This window comes from Nothobranchius furzeri, chromosome 12 (genome assembly GCF_043380555.1).
Source record: "Nothobranchius furzeri strain GRZ-AD chromosome 12, NfurGRZ-RIMD1, whole genome shotgun sequence".
NCBI classification, from domain to species: domain Eukaryota; kingdom Metazoa; phylum Chordata; class Actinopteri; order Cyprinodontiformes; family Nothobranchiidae; genus Nothobranchius; species Nothobranchius furzeri.
Window position 1 is genome coordinate 26,598,489 of NC_091752.1, and position 19,847 is coordinate 26,618,335.

The following is a 19,847-nucleotide window of genomic DNA, read 5'->3' on the forward strand; positions in this document are numbered from 1 at the left end:
AATAAAGCTTAAAAAGTAAGTTATACATCTTTTGTGAGAACTAATTTGTGGTTGCCAGCTTCTGAAGGCCTTTTTCTAAGAAGGAAGGGTTGGTGTACTTTTTATTTCATGTTTTTTCAACATCAGTTTATCTTTTTCTGATACCAGGCCCGGAGTGGCTAATCGGGAGGGTCTGGAGAATTCCCGGTGGGCCGCGCGATGTTTGGGCCGCATGGGGCCGGTGCTCTCGTTTTTGTTTTTTATCATTTTATTTTTATTTTGTTTGGTGCCGGTGTTCAGTCATGGCACTGAGGCTGCCGGGCTGATCACATACGCTCCTCCCGGCTGTCTACCTGCAGGCTGCAGCTCGTTTTTTCCCCCCAGTATGCGCCTGTGCGCACCACGTGACCACGCAGTTGACGGAAAGATGGAAAGTAGAAAGAGCAAGGGTGGCGCGGAGAAGGCAAGAATTAAAAAGAGGAAAGCGCTGGAAACAGATGCAGCTAAATGTGCAAAAATGAGCACCTTTTTTTCTCAAACAAGCTTGCGGTCTTTAACTTCAAATGAAGATAAAACGGGTAAGGCAAGTAAAGATGCTAAACTTTACCGGCTGCAAATCACCATTCAAGTTAATTAAGCATCAATAATGAATTATATGGCATCATGACTTAACGTTATGTAATATAATTAACAGTATGATGTGACTGATGCCACCAAACTGTCTTGAAGCCCACAAGATCCAGTAGGCCTAATAAGCACCAGGCAGAAACCCACCATTCCAGAGCGGACAGGTAGGATTACTTATTGAGTCAGTGAACTGAATATTATTAAAATTTATATGATGAAAACTATCCTGGCTCTATATGAAAGTGTTCTAAAATGCTAGATGATTCAGCATTGATCAGAAAGAGTGTAAAAAAGGAAAATGAATGCTGAATTGTGACAATTTTCACACAATGTGATTTAGTGTCAGAAGAAGAGCCAGGAGCCAGCAGTGAGGGTATTGCTCCTGTTGGGATAGAAGGTGAGCCAACTCATGTGCAAACATCAGTTTCATTATAATAATTTTAATGTCCAAATAATAGTAGTGACCTGATGTATTTTTATTAGTAAATGCACAAAGCCCACAACAGATCGCTATTAGAATGAAAGTAAAATTAAATAAGCCTGCATATTTTGCCATAGAAAATATTTTCATTGGTTACAAAAATGTGTTTTCCATATCAAATGTGCTAAAGCTTTACAGATGATTATTTTAATTGTGTGCAGGTGAGTCTAGGGAAACTGGAAAAAGTGTGAAAGGGAGTGCTGAGTCATTTCATTTTGAAGGTTTGAAAATCTCAGAACAGCTGTTTGAACAGAATGTAGATTGTTATATTGTTAGAGAATGTGTTGTAAAGAACAATGTTGAAGATGTGCACTGATGTTCAAATAAACCTACATTGTAAAGCAACTCTTTCTTGCACTGAATTACAAGACTTTACCGAGTAGTGTGCTTTTGTAGACTATACATATAAAGTTCTAACATGATTTTAATAATAATTTGTTAAGTGGGCCGGTCTGGGGTCTGAAACTCCAGGGCTGAAAATGTGTCCCACTCCGGCCCTGTCTGATACTGACGATGTAAACCACTATTATAACCTCTTAAAAAGCATTTATACAAATGTAAAAAAAAAACCTAACCATTTCATGTTCAATCTAGTATCTTTATATACTGAATATGAGTGATTAAAAATGGTTAAATTTACTGTCTTGGGTGTCAGAAACTATTAGATGCTAAGGGTTACGCTCATAACGGGTGAATTTTTTTTTTTATATTTACATAATTTTCATGCAAATATTTTATTTTCACTTTTAAATTTCTGCACACTTGAGGATTTTCTGTACTTGTTTGTTGTAGCATCAACTTACTCGGGTTTACAGTGTAGTTGATGTCAATAATGTGAGTTTTATGTTCAGTCATTAAGTAATAAAGTATATTTATGTAGATGTTTGCTATTCTTTCTGTCACATTCCAAGATGGCACACATATTAGGCCCAATTAGAAATTTCACTTGAGACGTTTCGCTGACATTTTTGTCAAAAGCGTGAAATATTCTGTAAACCCAACTGATGCATTTAAATGCTTTGCTTAAAAATAATCCCTTCTTGCTTTGAAACAAATGTTACTCCTCATTTAACGTTTACAGATCCATAAATCTAGAAACAGCCTTTCCTCCATCTACAGCTCTCGCTTGGCTGCAGCCCTCATCATCATCTCCGCTCAAACACTATCGACCGCTCAGCTGAATATATCAAGCCACTAATAAACTGCTGCTGATGTCGGATACATCTGACTGCTTGATTTGTCCATATGTAGAAACACAAGGACGAATAAACAAGATAAGTACTTTGACTTTCATCCGAGGGAAGGTTGAAGGCATAAAAATTCATGCTTTATGGGGAGTTTTTACAACATGGGAAGCTGGAAGTTGCTTGATAATGTGATCAAATGAGACAAACCATGAATAAAACTGTGAATTATAGATTTTTAGTCATTTATAAAGAGTGATTTATTAGCTACATTAAAATCATCTAATGTGCTCAGCATGATGGGGCTCGGGTGCAGAGGCTCAACATGGCTTCAGGTTAAAATTGGAAGATCCACCGTAGAGGGTCACGTCTGCAGATGTCCTTTAGTTGTTTCTGTTCTCCGTTCCATTTGGTTAATGAGAAACGGTATCTAGTGCGACCTCAGCCTCCATTAGTCTCCTTCAGGTCAATTGTATCAACAATTTATCCTAAAAGGAGCTTAAAGCAGGCTATTGATGAAAAGATACCAAGATATTGCTGGACCTGAGAACCATTTTGCATTAAATCGATTTTGTTTGGAGGAATATAAGAACATTTAAGAAAGAAAAATATATATTCTGCAGCAGAACATTTAATGTGCATCACCGATGGGATCCATACTGTGCTTCATCTCATCAAGGTAAGTAAGATCTCATTTACTCAAAGGTCTTAGTCCAATAAATCTAGATAGCTGTTTCACAATAACACCGCTGCAAGAAAAATAAAAATAGAACTAGGGGGATTTATCAGAGAAAGCATCTAATTAGTAAATGAAAATGACTTAGACTGGATTTCGATTCAGATAATAAATGCACATTTAACATTATTCATGCGTTTTGCTTTTAAAGGTGTGGGAAACTAATTTAATCAATACATTTGCGGTGGTCTCTGGTATAAATGATTGCCTTGCAAGCCGTACTTTGGGCAAAAAAAGTCCAGAAATGCCCGTTTCAGCAAGTCTGCCACATCAGAGGGGAGTTTAACACAGCAGGATTTGTAGTCATCGTTCCTGATATTTGAACATTTAGCCTTGGTTTGGATTCCAGCAACGCGACTCTACCACTCACTGTTTGCTCTGCAACATGGATGTTTTATCTGAACAAATAACAAAAGCCTGGAAGAGTTTCTGCCGTGTGGTTGAGTAGCCAATGCCAAGAGTTAGCTTCTGCTAGCTGAGACGTTCTCTGCTGTTTCTGGACGCTAAAACAACAACAGCCTTCCCTGTCGCGAGTCAAGATGGGGGTGAGTCCAAGAGGCAGTGTGACATAGCTCTGTCAAGACTTTTCAAATCCTAGCTTTACTCTGTTCTCTATCAGGCATTAATGCAGGAGATCGGTGTAGGAGATTATTTTCATGTTCGGCCTACATCAAAAACTCAAGTGTGACCGATAATCGTCAGAAATAATCATCCAAAAATGTTTTTACAGTGAACCACACCTTTAAGGTCATCAGGTACATACAACAGAATTAGCCCTCTCTTTTTTTAAAACCTAATTTAGCAACACAACTGTAAAAAACTCACTATAAACAGGACTTTGAAGCTAGAGCAGCTAATGGTTGAATGTTATTAGGAGCTGATCAAGTCTTTCTCTTTAAAAACAAAAAGCAACCAGTTGTGTGTCAGGTATGCACGGATCAATCCTGCATCACATCCACTGTTCTCAACCCCTGAAGACCTTTCCTCTACAGATTGTATCGTAGCAGCAGCAAATTGGCAGAACCTTCTCGACAAATCGATGAAAACTGGCCCCGGTGAAGCGCAGCCATGTGTTCATTACAAGTAACTGTCAGCAGTGTGTGACACGCGTATCGATCTTTGAGGACTTGTAGATTGTGGCTTTCTACTCAAACAGCAGGAAAAATCCTGAAGCACTTTGTCAGAGGATCAGAAAGCTGAAATTTTCTTTGCTCTCTTTATTTCATTAATTATGAAATGATTTATTAGAATATTTCAGCCAAAACAAAGCCCCCCTAGCTGCACCTATTACTGCAAAACTCTTTGTATTTTACAAATTATTTATGTTTAGACATGAATCTTTATTAAAAATTTGTGGTTTTAAAAATACGTGTAGGCATCACATAGAATAAAACTCCCAAACAAATAGTAGCGGAGCTGCGTCTGCGTATCAGACCGTAGCACTCAAAAGCTTGTCCAAATCCTGAATCACCACTCAGCAGAAAAGGATCCTTGAGTAGCGCTTTTGCTGAATTCGGTGTTAATTTGTTAAATGCTGCCTTGCTAAAAGGAGAGTGCAATTTTAGGCCTTCTGACCAAATTAATGTGATATTTTGTTGGAAAATAGTAGTTTTTTTGTTTTGATTTATGTTGTTTTTACCATTTCTAACTGAACAAATTCTGTATCACGGCTTAAAAAAATCTATATTTGGTCATTTCTAAGCTCAAGTTTAAGTTCGAGTGACTGTGACTTTTAAAAGAACATAAATATTAAACACAGAACATTCATAACATGTTATCATATTTTCTGCAGAACTAAAACCCAACAATGTACATCTTTAATCACTCGAATTTGTAAAATATAAATCTTTATATTATTAACTATAAACCAATTAAATGCAAACTGTCTTAAATACATTAGACACTTTTTAGGATTCATTCTGGAGTAAAAAGGATTTTTGTTGACCCTGTTTCATCACTGACCTTAATTAATAATTAAACTTTTTCCACATTTAGGTCAAAGCTACCGTAAAAACATGAAGGACTTACCACATTTATATTTAAAGAGATTGCTTTGGAAGTGGGTTTCTATGGGAAATTTTACCTGATAGGTCTCTAAAGTAACAATAGATATTTTTTAAACTATAACCTAGAGCTTTAACATTGATCTTAATGATTGTTGGGTTAAAAACGACCAGTTTCATATTTGACACCACTCTACAGCCCTCTGCTGGCCAAAAACTGCAGTTGATAGGTTTTTGGAGCGGGTAGGTGCCCTATATGCGAAGCTCTTTACCTGCTTTATGGCTGTTAGCTGTAATGCTAGCAGTTAGCATTTTCAGTTTGCCAATTGTCAATAAAAAGCACAAGAAGAAGAAAATAAAGTTTGCTTTTTGTATTTTCATCATGGCGACGCCTGAATTAAAAGTAAAAGAGTAATGTTTTTGGAGCAAAAACCAGAGTGAACATTGGCGCGGCCTAAAGTAGAGGGAGCTTAAAGGAGGCTACAAAATCACAGGCTGATGGTGGCCTAGCTCTGTTGCTACTGGACTAGTAAGTAATAATAATTTTTGTCCAACAGTGTGGATTTTTTTTACTTCATGGTTTATTTTAGTTGGCTTATGTTAATGTACGCTTGTTGTTAGCGCTGGCTACAGCAGGCTGCTGCAGGGTTGTTTATGACAGTTGTAATTCCACTTTCAACTAGTAGGGCAAAGGAGCAGGGGTCTCATTTATCAAACATTGCGTAGAATCCTAACTAAAACCGTACTTAAGCTCAGCAAAAAATATGTACTTACGCCAAGTAGGTTTGTGATCTATCAAACATGGAGTACGCACAGCTGCACGCAATCTCCGCTTCATAAATCTGAGACCAACAAGAAAGGTTCTCAGCTGCTTTTTAGTCACATCCCGTCCTCACCACGCCCGCTTTCTGCCATAAATGGTTGACGCAAAGTGCCTTGTGGATCTCATGCATATACATAAGCCGGCTGTTGCAGCATTTCGATCCCGACCGCAGATCAAGGAAGCGCTTTTTCACAAGCAGAAATTCAGGTACTTGTGGGTGAGGTGGAGAAATGAAAGGAAGTGCTTTTGCTAAACAAATAAGAGAAAATCCGGAGCGTTGCTGAAGCTGTCAATGTTGTGAGTTCTTCAGAGAGATCTGTGGCGGATATAAAAAAAAGTCCCGATCAGGATTCTTTCCCCAGACTCCCAGGTGCGCTAACCAGTCAGCCAAATGGAGATCTCGCTTGATCAATCGGGTCACAGTGACAGGACACACACTGTCACAGACGCATGACATTCTGTCTCAATCTGCCCCTCTGCTGATATTCTGCATTCCGTATTCTGCGCTTCAGGCTGTGTGTGTGTGTGTGTGTGTGCGTGTGTGTGCGTGCGTGCGTGTGTGTGTGTGTGTGTGTGTGTGTGTGTGTGTGTGTGTGTGTGTGTGTGTGTGTGTGTGTGTGTGTGTGTGTGTGTGTGTGTGTGTGTGTGTGTGTGTGTGTGTGTGTGTGCATGTGGGGGATCTTGTTCTGTCTGCACACAAAGCAGTACAAGTGATAATGCTGCAGGATTTCATAATTTTATGCTTCTCACCTAAAATTGCTACCACCTCATCGTCCTGAATGACCTCCAAGGACCCCGACACCACAAAGCAAAGGCTGTCCACGCTCTCGCCGGCGTGGTAGATAAGATCACCGGGAGCACAGTGGATCGTCTGAAACTCCATGGCCAGAGCTCTGAGACATCCATCGCTGGCCAACCGGAAAGCTGGGTGCTCTTTGAAAACTTTACGGTTGAGATGAACACAAATATCTGCTCTCATGTCCTTTGGACAAATCTGCAACACCTGGGCAAAAGAAGCAAGATTAAAAAAGAAGAGATGGAGATTAAGGCCCGCCGATGTTCAGATCACTCTCATATCCTAATAAACATAAAAGATAGTTTTTATGCATTAAATTATTCCTAGAAGATTGTTGCCAATAAATGAAAATGGACCCTGTGAGTCATTTGGTTTAATTGTTTTAGTCAGAGTGGGAGGCTGAACACTGGAATTAAAAAGTATTATGTCCTGCTTTGCCCTTTTACCAGCTGTGCAGGGATGCAATATTAGTTATTGTGGCATTTCGCAGATTAAAAGCAACAAAGTGATTTTTCCCAGAAAATGTGGAGCAGAAGTTTCCTAGAATATTGTTTAAACTACACAAAAAAGGCAGATTTAACAATGTCTGTCTTGCATTAATCGTCTCTTAAGGAGTAGGAAACATTTTGTTAGTGCACAAACTGATTATTTATAGTGATTTATTCCAGGATGCGGGAAAATATTTTCATGTGGGATGCTTACCACTTTTTTATCCCCTTGTTTCTTGGCAAATCCATTGTTATTCTACGTGCAGCAGCTGTCCTGGGTCTGTTACATAACACATGACTATTTATTTAGATTTTTATTGCTTTATAACTTAAAGTGCAAATGTTTTAGAATAGATCTGCAGACACATGAGAGCACAACTATATTTAGGGCACCAATAGGATAAAGAATATGTCAGTTCTATTTCTTCTTTTAAGTCGCCTGATTTCTTCAAATGGACAAAAACATGTTCATCTTTAAAAGAAAATTAGCACACATGGAGCTTGTTTCTGAAGCAAGACCTGACCATCTTCATGTTGCCGGTCAGTGAAGCATGCAGGCAGCTATGAGCTCAGTGTCCAGCCACTCGTCTGCTGAGTGTCAGCATGTCCTTCACCTCTCCGAGCCGGGCTGTCGCAGGGGTCTGCTTTTAAAACAAATCTCTTTGAAGATGAACGCCAAGCAGAGAGGGATTACGAGCCGTTTTTAGCCCAGTTAAGGTGGCCCGCAGCCAGATTTAAAACAAAACAATGCACAGATTCACAGAATGCTCAGCAGGAGGACACAATCAATTTCATAGTTGGATTTTGATTACAGTTGGTGCATGGATATTGTTGAGTCGTTAGCAGCCGTGTTTCTAATTTGAAGTGAAATGATTTGACTTTGGACAAGTTGATTTTAATTAGAGCCACAGATGAATGCTTTCTGGCTTCAAATCAGCAGAGGCAGCGGTCCAATCTCTACTTTCAGCTTTTAAGTGCTCAATTTTCAAACACTCAGCTCATTTTAACATCGTCTGATTTGAGCTGGATGGGTAGAGGTAACAGTACCACAGAGTCCGTTTAAAGAAAGATTTTCACAGCTTGATGAAAGTAAAATTTTTGTTTATGTAAATATTTTAGCAGAAATGTAAAGAATCTGGTTTAAAGTAGCTTGGTGCTCTTTCAGTCGCTTTTGCATGGTTAGTCCAGGGAATCATGACACTGTTGTCATGTAATACACTCACTCATTAGGCACTTTATTATGTACTTGTTAAAACAGTAATAGCAGCAGCTCGGTGCATTTAGGCATCTGGATGTGGTAAAGATGATTAACTGAAGTTTGAACTTGGAAAAAAAGGATCATTTAAAAGTCTTTAAACGTGTCATGGTTGTTGGTGCCTGACAGACTGGGTATTACTGTTGATCTGCTGAGATTTTCACCCACAACCTTCTCTAGAATTTGCAGTGAGTGGTCCAGAATTGAGAAAATTACTGTTGAGTGACTGTTGTCTAGATTAATTTGAGGTTAGAGGAAAATGGGCAGACTGGCTGGAGAAGGTAGCAAGACAACAGCAGCTTAAATAACCAATCGTTACGTCCGAGGGCAGAATCTCTGTACGCACACGTTTGTGTCAACAACATGAAAGCATGGATCCATCCTGCCTCGTAACGATTCAGGCTGATAATGGTGAGGGAAGGATGCTCTTGGTCCAATTTAACGACACTTTATTACCACCTGAGTCTGGTTGAACTCCCCAGCCTACCAGAGTTTTGTTGTTGACCATGTCCACCCCTTTATGACTACAGCGGATCTATCTTCTGATGGCTACTTCCAGCCGGATAATGCACCTTGTGGCAAAGCTCAGATCATCACAAACTGGTTTCTTCTTGACCATGAAAATAAGTTCTATTGCACTCCAACAGCCTCCACAGTCAGCTGATGTAAATCTAAGGCTACATTAAGGCCATAACCAGATCAGCGTTTTTTCACTTTCAAATAGCAAGAAGTCTCACGTCCAGACAATGTGCAGGCTTGACTATTGCAATGGTATTTTGTCTGGTCTTCCCAAAAAAGCTGTGAAGTAGCTGCAGCTTATTCATAAAGCGGCTGCTAGAGGCTTTACAAGTACCAAGAGAACTGAGCACATCACTCCTGTTCTTAAACCTCTACACCGTTGACAGGATGGAGCTGCTTTTAGCTACTATGCTGCACACAGATGGAATCAGCTTCCTAATGACCTTAAATATGCTCCAAATCTAGATCAAAATCAAATTAGAAAACTTTCATGTTTTCATCAACCTTTGGATACACGTTTCTTATGCTGCACCTTCTGCTCACCCTTTAACTTTGCCTTGTTATCATATTCCTAATTGTAATTTTAATAGTGTATTTAAATTTGATTTAAAAATCTGCTGCTTTATGTTGTCATGTTGATTTTAATGTTTAATTTTCTTGCGGTTCTTGCTCCTGGAAAGCACTCTGTGTGTGAAATAATCCATACAAATAAAGCTGCCTTGCCCAAAGCCTTTGGATTGTGGTGGGATGGGAGATTCAGATTCTGGATGTAACGGTGATGCTGTCATGTCATCATAGACCAGGACCCAAGGAATGTTTCCGCCTCATTTAGAATCAATGTCACGAAGAACTAAGGCCACTCTGAAGCCAAAAAGAGGACTAGCTCCGTAGAAGGGTTTACCTATTAAAGTGGCAGGTTCACCACACAATCACTGAGAATAGTGTCTATTGTCTGAAACTTGAAAACTGAGTGAATTCTGGTAGTTTTTCTGTTTCAGCAAAAATAATCCCAGAATCCAGACAGGACCAATCCAAGAAGAAACGATAAGGGATCCCTTCGTCCACTTCTTTTTTCATCCTGATGTGCCTAACTGTCTGAAAAAGGATAAATCTAGACTCATCAAACCCAATGACCCTGTCTCATTACTCCAGAGTCCAATCTTTATGCTCCACGGCAAATTGGAGGTTTTATTTTCAATTAGTCTCACTGATAAAGTTTTTTTTAGATTACGCCGCTGTTTATTCCCCAAAAATAATGTTTCTTTGCCCTGTCTGTGTAGACCTGCTTTTACCCTTTATAACAAACACTGACTCAAGCTCTGTTGCAGATTTTTAAAGTAGATTTCATCAGTGTCTCTGATGACGATCACTCTTTTTTTCTGGATCAAATTTCCTTGCAAGGAAATGATGGTTCACTCTTTATCCTATAGTAAAAAATAATCCAAGGGACATTTTGATGCCACCCTAAAGCCTTAAAAAGAAAAATCTGAATATTTGCATTTATTGTTCATATATTATTTAACTAGTTTAATCTTCTTTGAGCAGCACTTTCATGCTTTTCTGCACAATCACAGAGCCGCTGGAATCAGCATGAACGCAGGAAACGGTGAATCTCTGGCCAAAGATACCAAAAGTCCAACTCTGCAGCCACCTCATTAACACTTTATGCTGAGTTAATGTAATCCCTAGAAACCCTGAGGCATTTTCAAAGGGTTTACAAGGATTTGTTCTTCTTGTGTGAGTCTTAATTCAGAGCTCGACACGTCTGGATTGTGGCGACTTGAGAGAGGAAGAAGACTGAACAAACTTCCAAAAAAAAAAAAGAAAAAAACGACTAAAATGTCATACAAAATGTATGTTGTTTGGTATGGCTAATAAAACTGAGGTTAAGCTGCAAATAGATGGATGTGAAATTGAGCAAGTAACAGAACATAAGTTCCTTGGAATAGTAATTGATAATAAATTAAGTTGGAAACCACAAATTAAACATGTATATAATAAGGTTGCGAGAAGCATCTACATTATGAATAAAGCTCGGCAGTACTTAGATTATAAATCACTCCATGTCCTTTATTATTCATTGATTTATCCCTATCTTATTTACTGTGTAGAGGTATGGGGTAACACTTATAAAACATCTATTGTACCCTTGTCTAACATACAGAAAAGAGCCCTGAGAGTCGTTCACAATGTTAGATTTAGAGAACACACTAATCCGTTATTTATATATTCTAAAATACTAAAATTTAAAGATTTAATTCAGCTATATACAGCGACGTTCATGTTTAAAGTGCATAGGAAATTATTACCAAACAAATTATTAATGCTATTTATAAAACCAGATAACGTATATAATTTCAGACACAGACTTAACTTTAGGCATACATATTTTAGAACAACATTAAAGTCATTTTGTATTTCTGTTACGGGTGTAAGAGTTTGGAATAAGCTAAGTGAGGATCTAAAGCAAAGTCCCTCATTGCATAAGTTTAAAGAGAAGTATAAAAAAATTATACTAATCAATTACATGGAGGAGGAGGAAAAGTTGTAAGGGTGTTGCATTTGATTGTAATTGTCTATTGTTGGTGAACTGGGAGCTGTGAACATGGTGGTGGGGGGGGGGGGGGGACATGAGGAAATGTAAATTTTGTTTGTGTGATTGAGGATAAAACATGTTATAGGAAAGTGGCAATGACACTCAGTGTAGGGTAAATATATATGTTTTTTTGTTTTATCTTTCTTGAAATTTGATTTGGGGGGGATTATATAAGCTACCAGAGCTTCGTTCCCTTCCCATTGAACATGTTCTACATATGTGTATGTATATGTATGTATGTATATATATATATATATATATATATATATATATATATATATATATATATATATATATGTGTGTGTGTGTGTGTGTGTGTGTGTGTGTGTATGTATATATATATATGCATATACATATGTGTGGGTTTCTTTTTGGATACTTTTTGAATGCTTTGGGTTGTCTATTGATTTGCATGCATGTTCAATAAAGAAAGAAAGAAAGAAACTTCAAGTGTTTATTTTGGCAGAGTAAAATAATCAAGAGCTATGATGCAAAAATGTCATATTTAGCTGCTGAACTTGCACAGAAAAAAGGTGATGCTTTTATCTCCAAATTTAGTTTTCAGAACAAGTGAATAAAAATTATCTATAATCCTTATGGGAATATAGAATCATCAGCTCCTGCTTGTATTTTTGGGTTATACGTGTTCTGTTTGCTACACCCAAATAATTATTTTAATGAAAGTCTTATTTTTCTTGAGTTTCGTTGCCCCGGTACCCCTTTGTGTCTGCCAAATGTTCACGTGAAGACCCTAACAGCACCAGGCTGAAAATGCCAATTAATCAAACGTTACAAGAGGGTGTTTGCAGATCTTAAAGTTGCAATGGCAAATCTACAAAACAAGCTAGCTTTTAAGCACAACAAGAACTCTCATCCTGTCGACTATCCTCCCCAGTTGATGTCTGCCGTATACTGGAACACACATTGTCAGAGGAAACAAGAGAGCACTAAACACCAGTCACCAAAGGTCCAAACGACTTTGGCTGTCCGTGACTTCAAATGGTTTTTTTCTTTTTGGGACTATGGTAGTTTTTCCTAAAGTTGAGGTTTTTAGACATATGCAAGAGAACCACTTCGTTATTATTATTATTATTATTATTTTTCTTTTCATTTTTTAAATATCCACAATAGCTATACAACATTAGAACGTTGTTAAGAGGCATATAAAAATGTTTTAACCTCACCCCTGCCACGTGGACCTCAAGGGATAGACCATCAACCCTGCTCAATGGTCAACTTTCCTCACGGGGTCACCCATTAGGACAGTGGGAGGAATAAGCTTGTTTTCCAGATTTGCTATAATAGTACTAATGAGGATATTTTTTACCATAACATTAAAATTTGGCAAATACTACAGAGATTTATGTCCAGAAAAGCCTCATTTAAACCACCACTGACAAACTTGGACTAAAAAGAATAATCTAAATTTTTTTTGATGGGATGAAACTGATGTTCTGTGAATGATTGATTAAATGCACAAAGAAATAATCCAAACTTAGCTGTCTGATAACTGTTTTTTCACTAACATGAGCCAAACTAATGAGAATCATCAAAGATAGATAATTTATTTAATCTAGTTAGGTTTACTTAATTTCCGTTCCTTTCCTAGTTAAAATAAAGTATCAAAGCCAGTTAACACTCTTGTGTGGATGTACCTTTTCTGTGTCTATACCCCGTGACATGGACCAGGTGGAGGCGATGTAATCCATCACTCTTTCACTCAAGCCTTTGGGCACCTGATAGAGTTTCAGAAAGTCCCGGACGCTGTTGATCATCTCGTGGTAACGATTTGTGTTGGCGTACATCTGCTGGAAAATCGTTGTCACGTTACCAAAGATGGTGGCGTAAAGAAGAGCTGGAGAAACACAAAAGAAAATATTTAACAGACCACAGTCTGTAATTTAAACGACTTTGAACTTTTCTGTGAAGTGATTAAATCAAGATGGTTGTAGATTTGAGCTTAGACAATTCTTCTGACACAATCGTTAAAGGTCAAAAGGTGGAACACGAACAAAACCATGCTTTTGATTTTCACAGTGATGTCTGGTTTGAACACCTCCAGGACTTTTTCCAGAAGTTCCTCCTGTTTTTTTTTTTCATGCTGTGTTTCTGGTGGTTGTTTTCCTGAGAAAACAAACCTTCCTCACAGCAAATATTCTAGGTGCTTTCAGAAAGAATTTCCATCCATGCACCTCTTCATGGAAACAGCTAGTCATACAAAACCAAACCCACAGATGTGTTTTGCCATCTCTTTGCTTTTGTTTATCAAGCTGGAACCCAACAATACATCGTTACCATAAAACACGGTGATAAGCATTTAAAACTGAGTCAACAACTAACAACGGTTTTATTGTGTCACATTTCTTTTTCATCCAGAAGCTGATCAAGTGTTACACACAGCCTGAGGTATGAATGGGTAATAAGATGATCCACAGTTTGCTTTAATCTGTTTAATCATATCTGAAGATTTTTCTCCTCTTGGTCTGTGAATCGTTTCAGGAGCCTTTCGGCAAATTCCTCCTAATGAGAAATGGCCTCGGTCTGGCCGCTCTACCATGGACGTTGTGTTACGTTAATAATTGCTGTGGTGAAAAACCCAAGCAGCCACAAAAAATAAATTATTGTTGGATATTCATTGGCTTTCTTTTGAGCTTTTTGACCAATGAAATATATCCCAACACAAGTTTGTCTCTATGTACTCTTAAAGCAGCAATTCTGTGTGTTCCCATTTTCAGGAATTACATGTGGCTTTTTAGAAATTCGTAAGGGACATTCTTAACATGTACTGCGAGATAATGGAAGCAATACATCAAACTTTATTCTTGATAAACCCGCCCCCCCGTCCTGTAGAGCCCCATCTTATTTCAATTTAGTGATTAGCATTAGCCAATATCATTAGATGTCCGCTTACGTGCAGACGTCATTCACAGAGTGTGTGCGAGTGTTTGAGAACATAACTAACTTTGATGCAGAGTTGGCAAAATTTCTTATGGATATGTTTTTGAAATATGTATGAATAAACAGCATAACAGGAGAATAATAAATGTACAAGAATATGCTTTAGCTCCATTGGCCGACTAGAGGTGCGCATTCACGATCGAGAGGCATTGCTTCCAGCTGTAGCTATTGTTGTAGGGAGAGGAGCATTTTTCTGCCTCTAGATGATACCCTCTCTCTGGATCTCTACATTTAAACACTTTTTAAGTTAAAACGTGTAGTTTTTTAACATTAATATCTGGAAATATCCATCAAAATGTTGTTGAAAATGAATTATATGACGCCCAGTTGTTGAAAAATGTTGGCGGCTTTGTAACATATAACCATAAAATCAGATCTAAAATACATGGGAGTGGGTCTAAGTCTCCTGGCGACGCCAAATTAGACACCATGTTTCCTTCTACGTGAGTCCATGAGGACAAAACGCATTTACTGCTTTTAACAAGCTGTTACAAAACTTTCGCCATTCATATGTTGTTTTACGCATTTGCCACTTTGCTCATTGCCAGTGATGAAAGGGAGTCTGATGCACTTGTCATTTTGCTGGAGGCTGAACGATCTGACGTAGTACTTGTTCAAAAATTGCACTCCCAGGTATTTTTGACCCTAATGGCCATCCGTTGGTAAGGTCTTATTCAAACACTGCAATGATTCAGGTATGCACTGCTCCCTATCGCCAGGGAAAATACACACCATCATTTTAAAAAATGAATCACAAAAAGCAATGTCTTGGGACATAATGTTATTTAACATGGTTAAAACTTGTATCACTCATATGGAAAATAAGGCATCACAAATCATCAGAGTGTCCAAATTTAATCAAATAATGTTTGCCAAAAGGGACTTGGACCAATCACAGCCTCAGCCTGCGATCATTCGTCTTCCCGATACCGTTGGATTAGGATACGTTCTCCTTACTTGACATGTGATAGAAGAATGATATGAAAGACAACAGAATGAGCGGAGCAGCTGATCTGAGGTGGTTGAACTGGTGCAACAGCTGGCGCTCGTGTGTGTGGATCAAAGCCATCAGATGTCTGCTCTGTGTGAACAGGGCTCTCTTGCCAATGGAGCACTAATTAGCCCTGCTCGAAGGGACAGAGAAGGAAATATGCCAGCCAAACATTTCAATTATCCTCAGATGATGATGACAGTAACCTGCGTGTGGAGTTGGTGCACGCTTGTTTATTCCATGGTGCACAATCAAAGTGTTGGAAAGCTGCGCTGGGGAATAATCCTAATTAAAAAGCACAAAAAATTCCTTTAAGGGGAAGTGAAACCACAACTTTTATCCTCTCATCAACGTCGCTCAGCCATGTCCTCAAGCTTTGCTGTGCTGGTGCTCTTCACAGCCTATTGAGCTGTGAATTTACCAACATCAAAATGAGCAGTGAGTTAATGGGTTAAGGAACGAAATAAGACTCTTAGGTAAAAATGCCAGAGTTTGTAGATGACTGTGTCTTGAGCTTGAGTGCAGATGGTTTCTTTGGGGAATTCTGCAGCAAGGAAATGTATCTGCTAGTGATGCAGCCAAGACCGCACCACCAGAGCCCAAGATATTACTGAGGCCAGAGAGTACAGAGACCAGGACCAAGATAAGGATAGCTTCTCCTTACAGGTGAAACTACAAAAATTAGAGTACGGTGCAAAAGTCAATTTATTTCAGTAATTCAGCTTAGACTAGGGCTGGGCGATATGGCCTAAACTCAATATCACAATATATTGCGGATGTCACCTCGATAATGATAATTGGACGATAACTACATGTACGTGCAGAAACAAAAGTTGTCCACTAGATGGGGCTGTCACATGTTTTATGTTGAGTCACATTTTTGTGACTCAAGGTGGTACAGCTTCTTAAAGGGACATGAACGTTGCCAACCTGCACACGTCTTTACATTTCTTATCAAATTCATTCACTTCAGAAAAATTTCTGCCATGTGGTGGAGTTGCCAATGCTGATGAATAGCTTTTACCTGTTGAGACGTTCTCTGTTCTTTTCTGGACGCTAAACCAACAACAGCCTCCCCCATCGGGAGCCAAGATGGGTGGGTCCGTGAATGTTCAGTGACAGTGTGATGTAGATCTGTGAGGATTTTCAAATCTTAGCGATTCACCATCTGTTTTCTATCAGAAGCTAATGCAGGAGAGAAGTGTAGGAGACTATTTTTATGTTCAGCCTGCATGAAAAACTCAGAGTGACTGATTATAATCAGAAATAATTATTAACAAATGCTTTTTCAGTGTGCCACACCTTTAAAGGCTTTGCATGGGTTTTGGATTAATTAGCTGATTAGAGTGTGACACTTTCAATCTAGAATATTGAACCTTTTCACAATATTCTGATTGTCTGAGATGTTGAATTTAGCTGTAAGCCATAATCATCACAATTATAACAAATAAAGGCTTGAAATATCTGGCTGTACATGTAATGAGTCTATAACATGTTTCTCCTTTTAACTTGAATTATCAACATAAATTAACTTTTACATCATTTTCTAAGTTGTTGGGTTTCACCTATCAAAGGGAAATTGTGAGAGATCTAAAGAATGGGAGATTTTTTTATTTACGTTAATTTAACAACAAAAAATCTTTGCTCTGTGGTTTTCAAAGCAGCACAATGAAGCAAATCTCAAACCACAGCAAACTTGTCACGCTTCGCTTCTTGATAAAGTTCCCTTTGTCAAAAGTGAATTGACCTCACATGTCACCTTAAACCTTTCATTTCAGGGAGAAAGAAAGGGAAATGCACCTGGGGAAAATAGTTAGACCACCAATGATTGTTATTAGTTGTTTTTGAGAGGGTCCCTTTTCACTCTTAGGCATGGACAAAAAGCGTATCAGCAATGGTCTTGACTGGTGGTCCCCCCTTAAAATAATCTGTCTGCGCTGTCCGAAACTGAGTAAAAATGTTCTCGATACTAAGACGAGACCAAGAACCTTAAAATATCCTTAAAATATGGTCTAAAGATCAGTCTCGAGTGCTACAACTGCATCAAACAGCTGGCTCATTTGAAGGTAGTTAAAGCATAGTTGTCAGAAACTCCAGCCTGGGGCCAACAGTTGCTATAGAAACAGGACAAATGTACTGTACCCCCCCCTTACTGTTTCCCATGCCACCCTTCAATCCCTCCTCACGCTGTGATTCTCTGCTGCCAGCACAGATCCAATGCTGCTGGTAAAAATAGCAAGAATCAGTGCATCCATATTTCATAGAGAACAGCCGCGGCGGACTTCGCTAGATTGCATCTACAACAAAATCCTCCTGAGGGGTGGGGGTTTGGGGGGGTGGGGGGTGGATTTAAGATTATTTGTCTCACGCAATGAAACATTTGAGACAAAGACAAGTCTGAAAATGAGTTTTGCTGGTTCCCCAGAGAAGGTATTCATAAACCCAAGCAGCCAAATCAGAATGATTGGTGGGAGGACGAGGGAGGGGGGTGCACGGTTGTTCTCTCGTGTCACGGTTGAGATTGTGGCTGACAAAAGTACAGCGGAGGTGAAGGGTGATTGCAGAGGGATCAGAGGGAGAGCTCTGCTAAATTGATCCGGCAGTGTCCGTTATTGCTCCAAGGTGCTGCTCTCCGCGTGTGCAGCCTCACATAATAGCATTGCGTCTTACGCTGTTTCATGAGCCTCAAAAGCTGAAGACGCTTTGTTAATATGGAGAAGAAAAACGTCCTTCCTCAAAAGAAGACGTCTGCTCAGGAGTGAGGGGAATTTTACACCTGTATTTAAACAATCACATTCAAGTTATATGATAAAAAAGTCACAAACAGGCTGTCCAAGATGCTCTAGATTCCTCCCTTCTTATGCAACGTTTCACATGAGTTTTACTTTCCAGAGGCCTTTTAGATATGTGCCCCAGAAAAATCTAAATTATTCAGCACGTTATCACAGAGCAGACCGGGGTAATGAGTAAAATGTCGCCGCAGAGTTTGTCACTGAGTTAAATCTGACTGAAGGGAGCCGACGGAGGTGACGATTAGATTGAAAATCAAAATTCATTAGTTGGATATTGAATATGCAGCACAAAGTGTCACACTGATATAATAACCACTATTAATGTAGATTATTCCGTTTGATTTCTTCATGTTACAGCAGATATTCGATTTTAAATTTGGTCACGCTTCTGCATTTTTCTTCTGCTGATTTTCACTTAGAGCAGAGCCTGTTGGAGCTTTTCCTGGACAGTTTCAGGATTATTTTCAAAGCCACAGATAAATAGAATAATAAATCTCTGAGAACAGCACTGATCAACACGCTCTTGAATAAGGTCTTTGTTCTTTAAGTGACATGTCTTGGCTCAGAAAACACTTTTCATGCAACAGCTTTAACGAGACAAGAGGCTGGATGAACAGGCCCAGCGCTCGCCACATGGATGCCCTATGTGCAATTTCATTGTTTCCATTTTTTAAAAAGAAGAAAAAAAATTACTGCTGACACTGGGAATCAAACTGGTATCAGGACATGGCAATACAGAATGAAAGGTAAATGCTTCACTAGACCACCAAATAACTATAGGTTCAATTGCCGAAGACGCAGGTGTTGTACAGCTATTGGCCGTGATGTTTGTTTTGTCGATGGACTTTCATGAGGGGAGTGGGTGCTAGCAGATCCGCTCTGTGATGGCCGAGGGGGAACGTCTTTTTTTCACAGGTCTTTTTTTTTTACGCCAGATCGGTTAGCGCTCCCCACTTGGTGTCCTACTCATAGTATGTGATGCGCATGGGTGGAGCACCAGCGCTTACACTAAATACCTTTGCACAATCAAAATCTGGTGCATTTCTTTTAGTTTCCATTTTTTAACTTGTATAAAAAGATTACAATGAGTAAAAATGTTCATTCAACACACACTGAGTTTGAGTCAAACAGTCTAAAAATCCATGTAGGGCCCATTAAAATTATGTGGGCAAAATTATTTCTAGGCAACCCCCTGTGGGGCCACCATGGAAACTGTGGACAAACCCTAGTGGAACCCATATGACTTATGTATTCCATATGGGACCCACCTATGGGTGCTGGCTAAGATTGCTGGACTTTGCTTTCCTGCCACATCAGAGAAGACAAACAACTCAAACTTACACCCAATCATCATCATGGCAACCGCAAAGATTTTCTCTCCATCTGTCGTCGGGGCAATGTTGCCAAAGCCAATGCTGGTCAGGCTGGTCATGGTGAAATACAGAGAGGTGATGTAGACGGAGTCCTTGTTGGGCCCGCCCTCCCACTTCCCTGAACCGCTGGTGTTGAAGCGGTATGGGCGTCCCATCGTCTCAGCCAGGATGTAGAGCCAGCTGTCCATTCGGACAACATTGGTTTCCTCGTCAATGACCTCATAATCACCGATGCTGTACCTGAAG

At 39.2% G+C, this 19,847-nt stretch overlaps 1 protein-coding gene across 2 annotated transcripts in view; it reads right to left on the reverse strand.

The window, feature by feature from the left end:
• kcnh1a (potassium voltage-gated channel, subfamily H (eag-related), member 1a) overlaps window positions 1-19,847 on the reverse strand; it is an 81,207-nt gene that overhangs the window by 13,459 nt on the left and 47,901 nt on the right. For both annotated transcript variants that reach the window (XM_015944673.3, XM_015944674.3), the window contains 3 exons: window positions 19,570-19,841; window positions 13,143-13,342; window positions 6,584-6,836 (listed from right to left, as the gene is read on the reverse strand). In XM_015944673.3, the coding sequence (XP_015800159.3) occupies window positions 6,584-6,836; window positions 13,143-13,342; window positions 19,570-19,841 (725 nt within the window). The remainder of the gene's footprint in view (window positions 1-6,583; window positions 6,837-13,142; window positions 13,343-19,569; window positions 19,842-19,847) is intronic.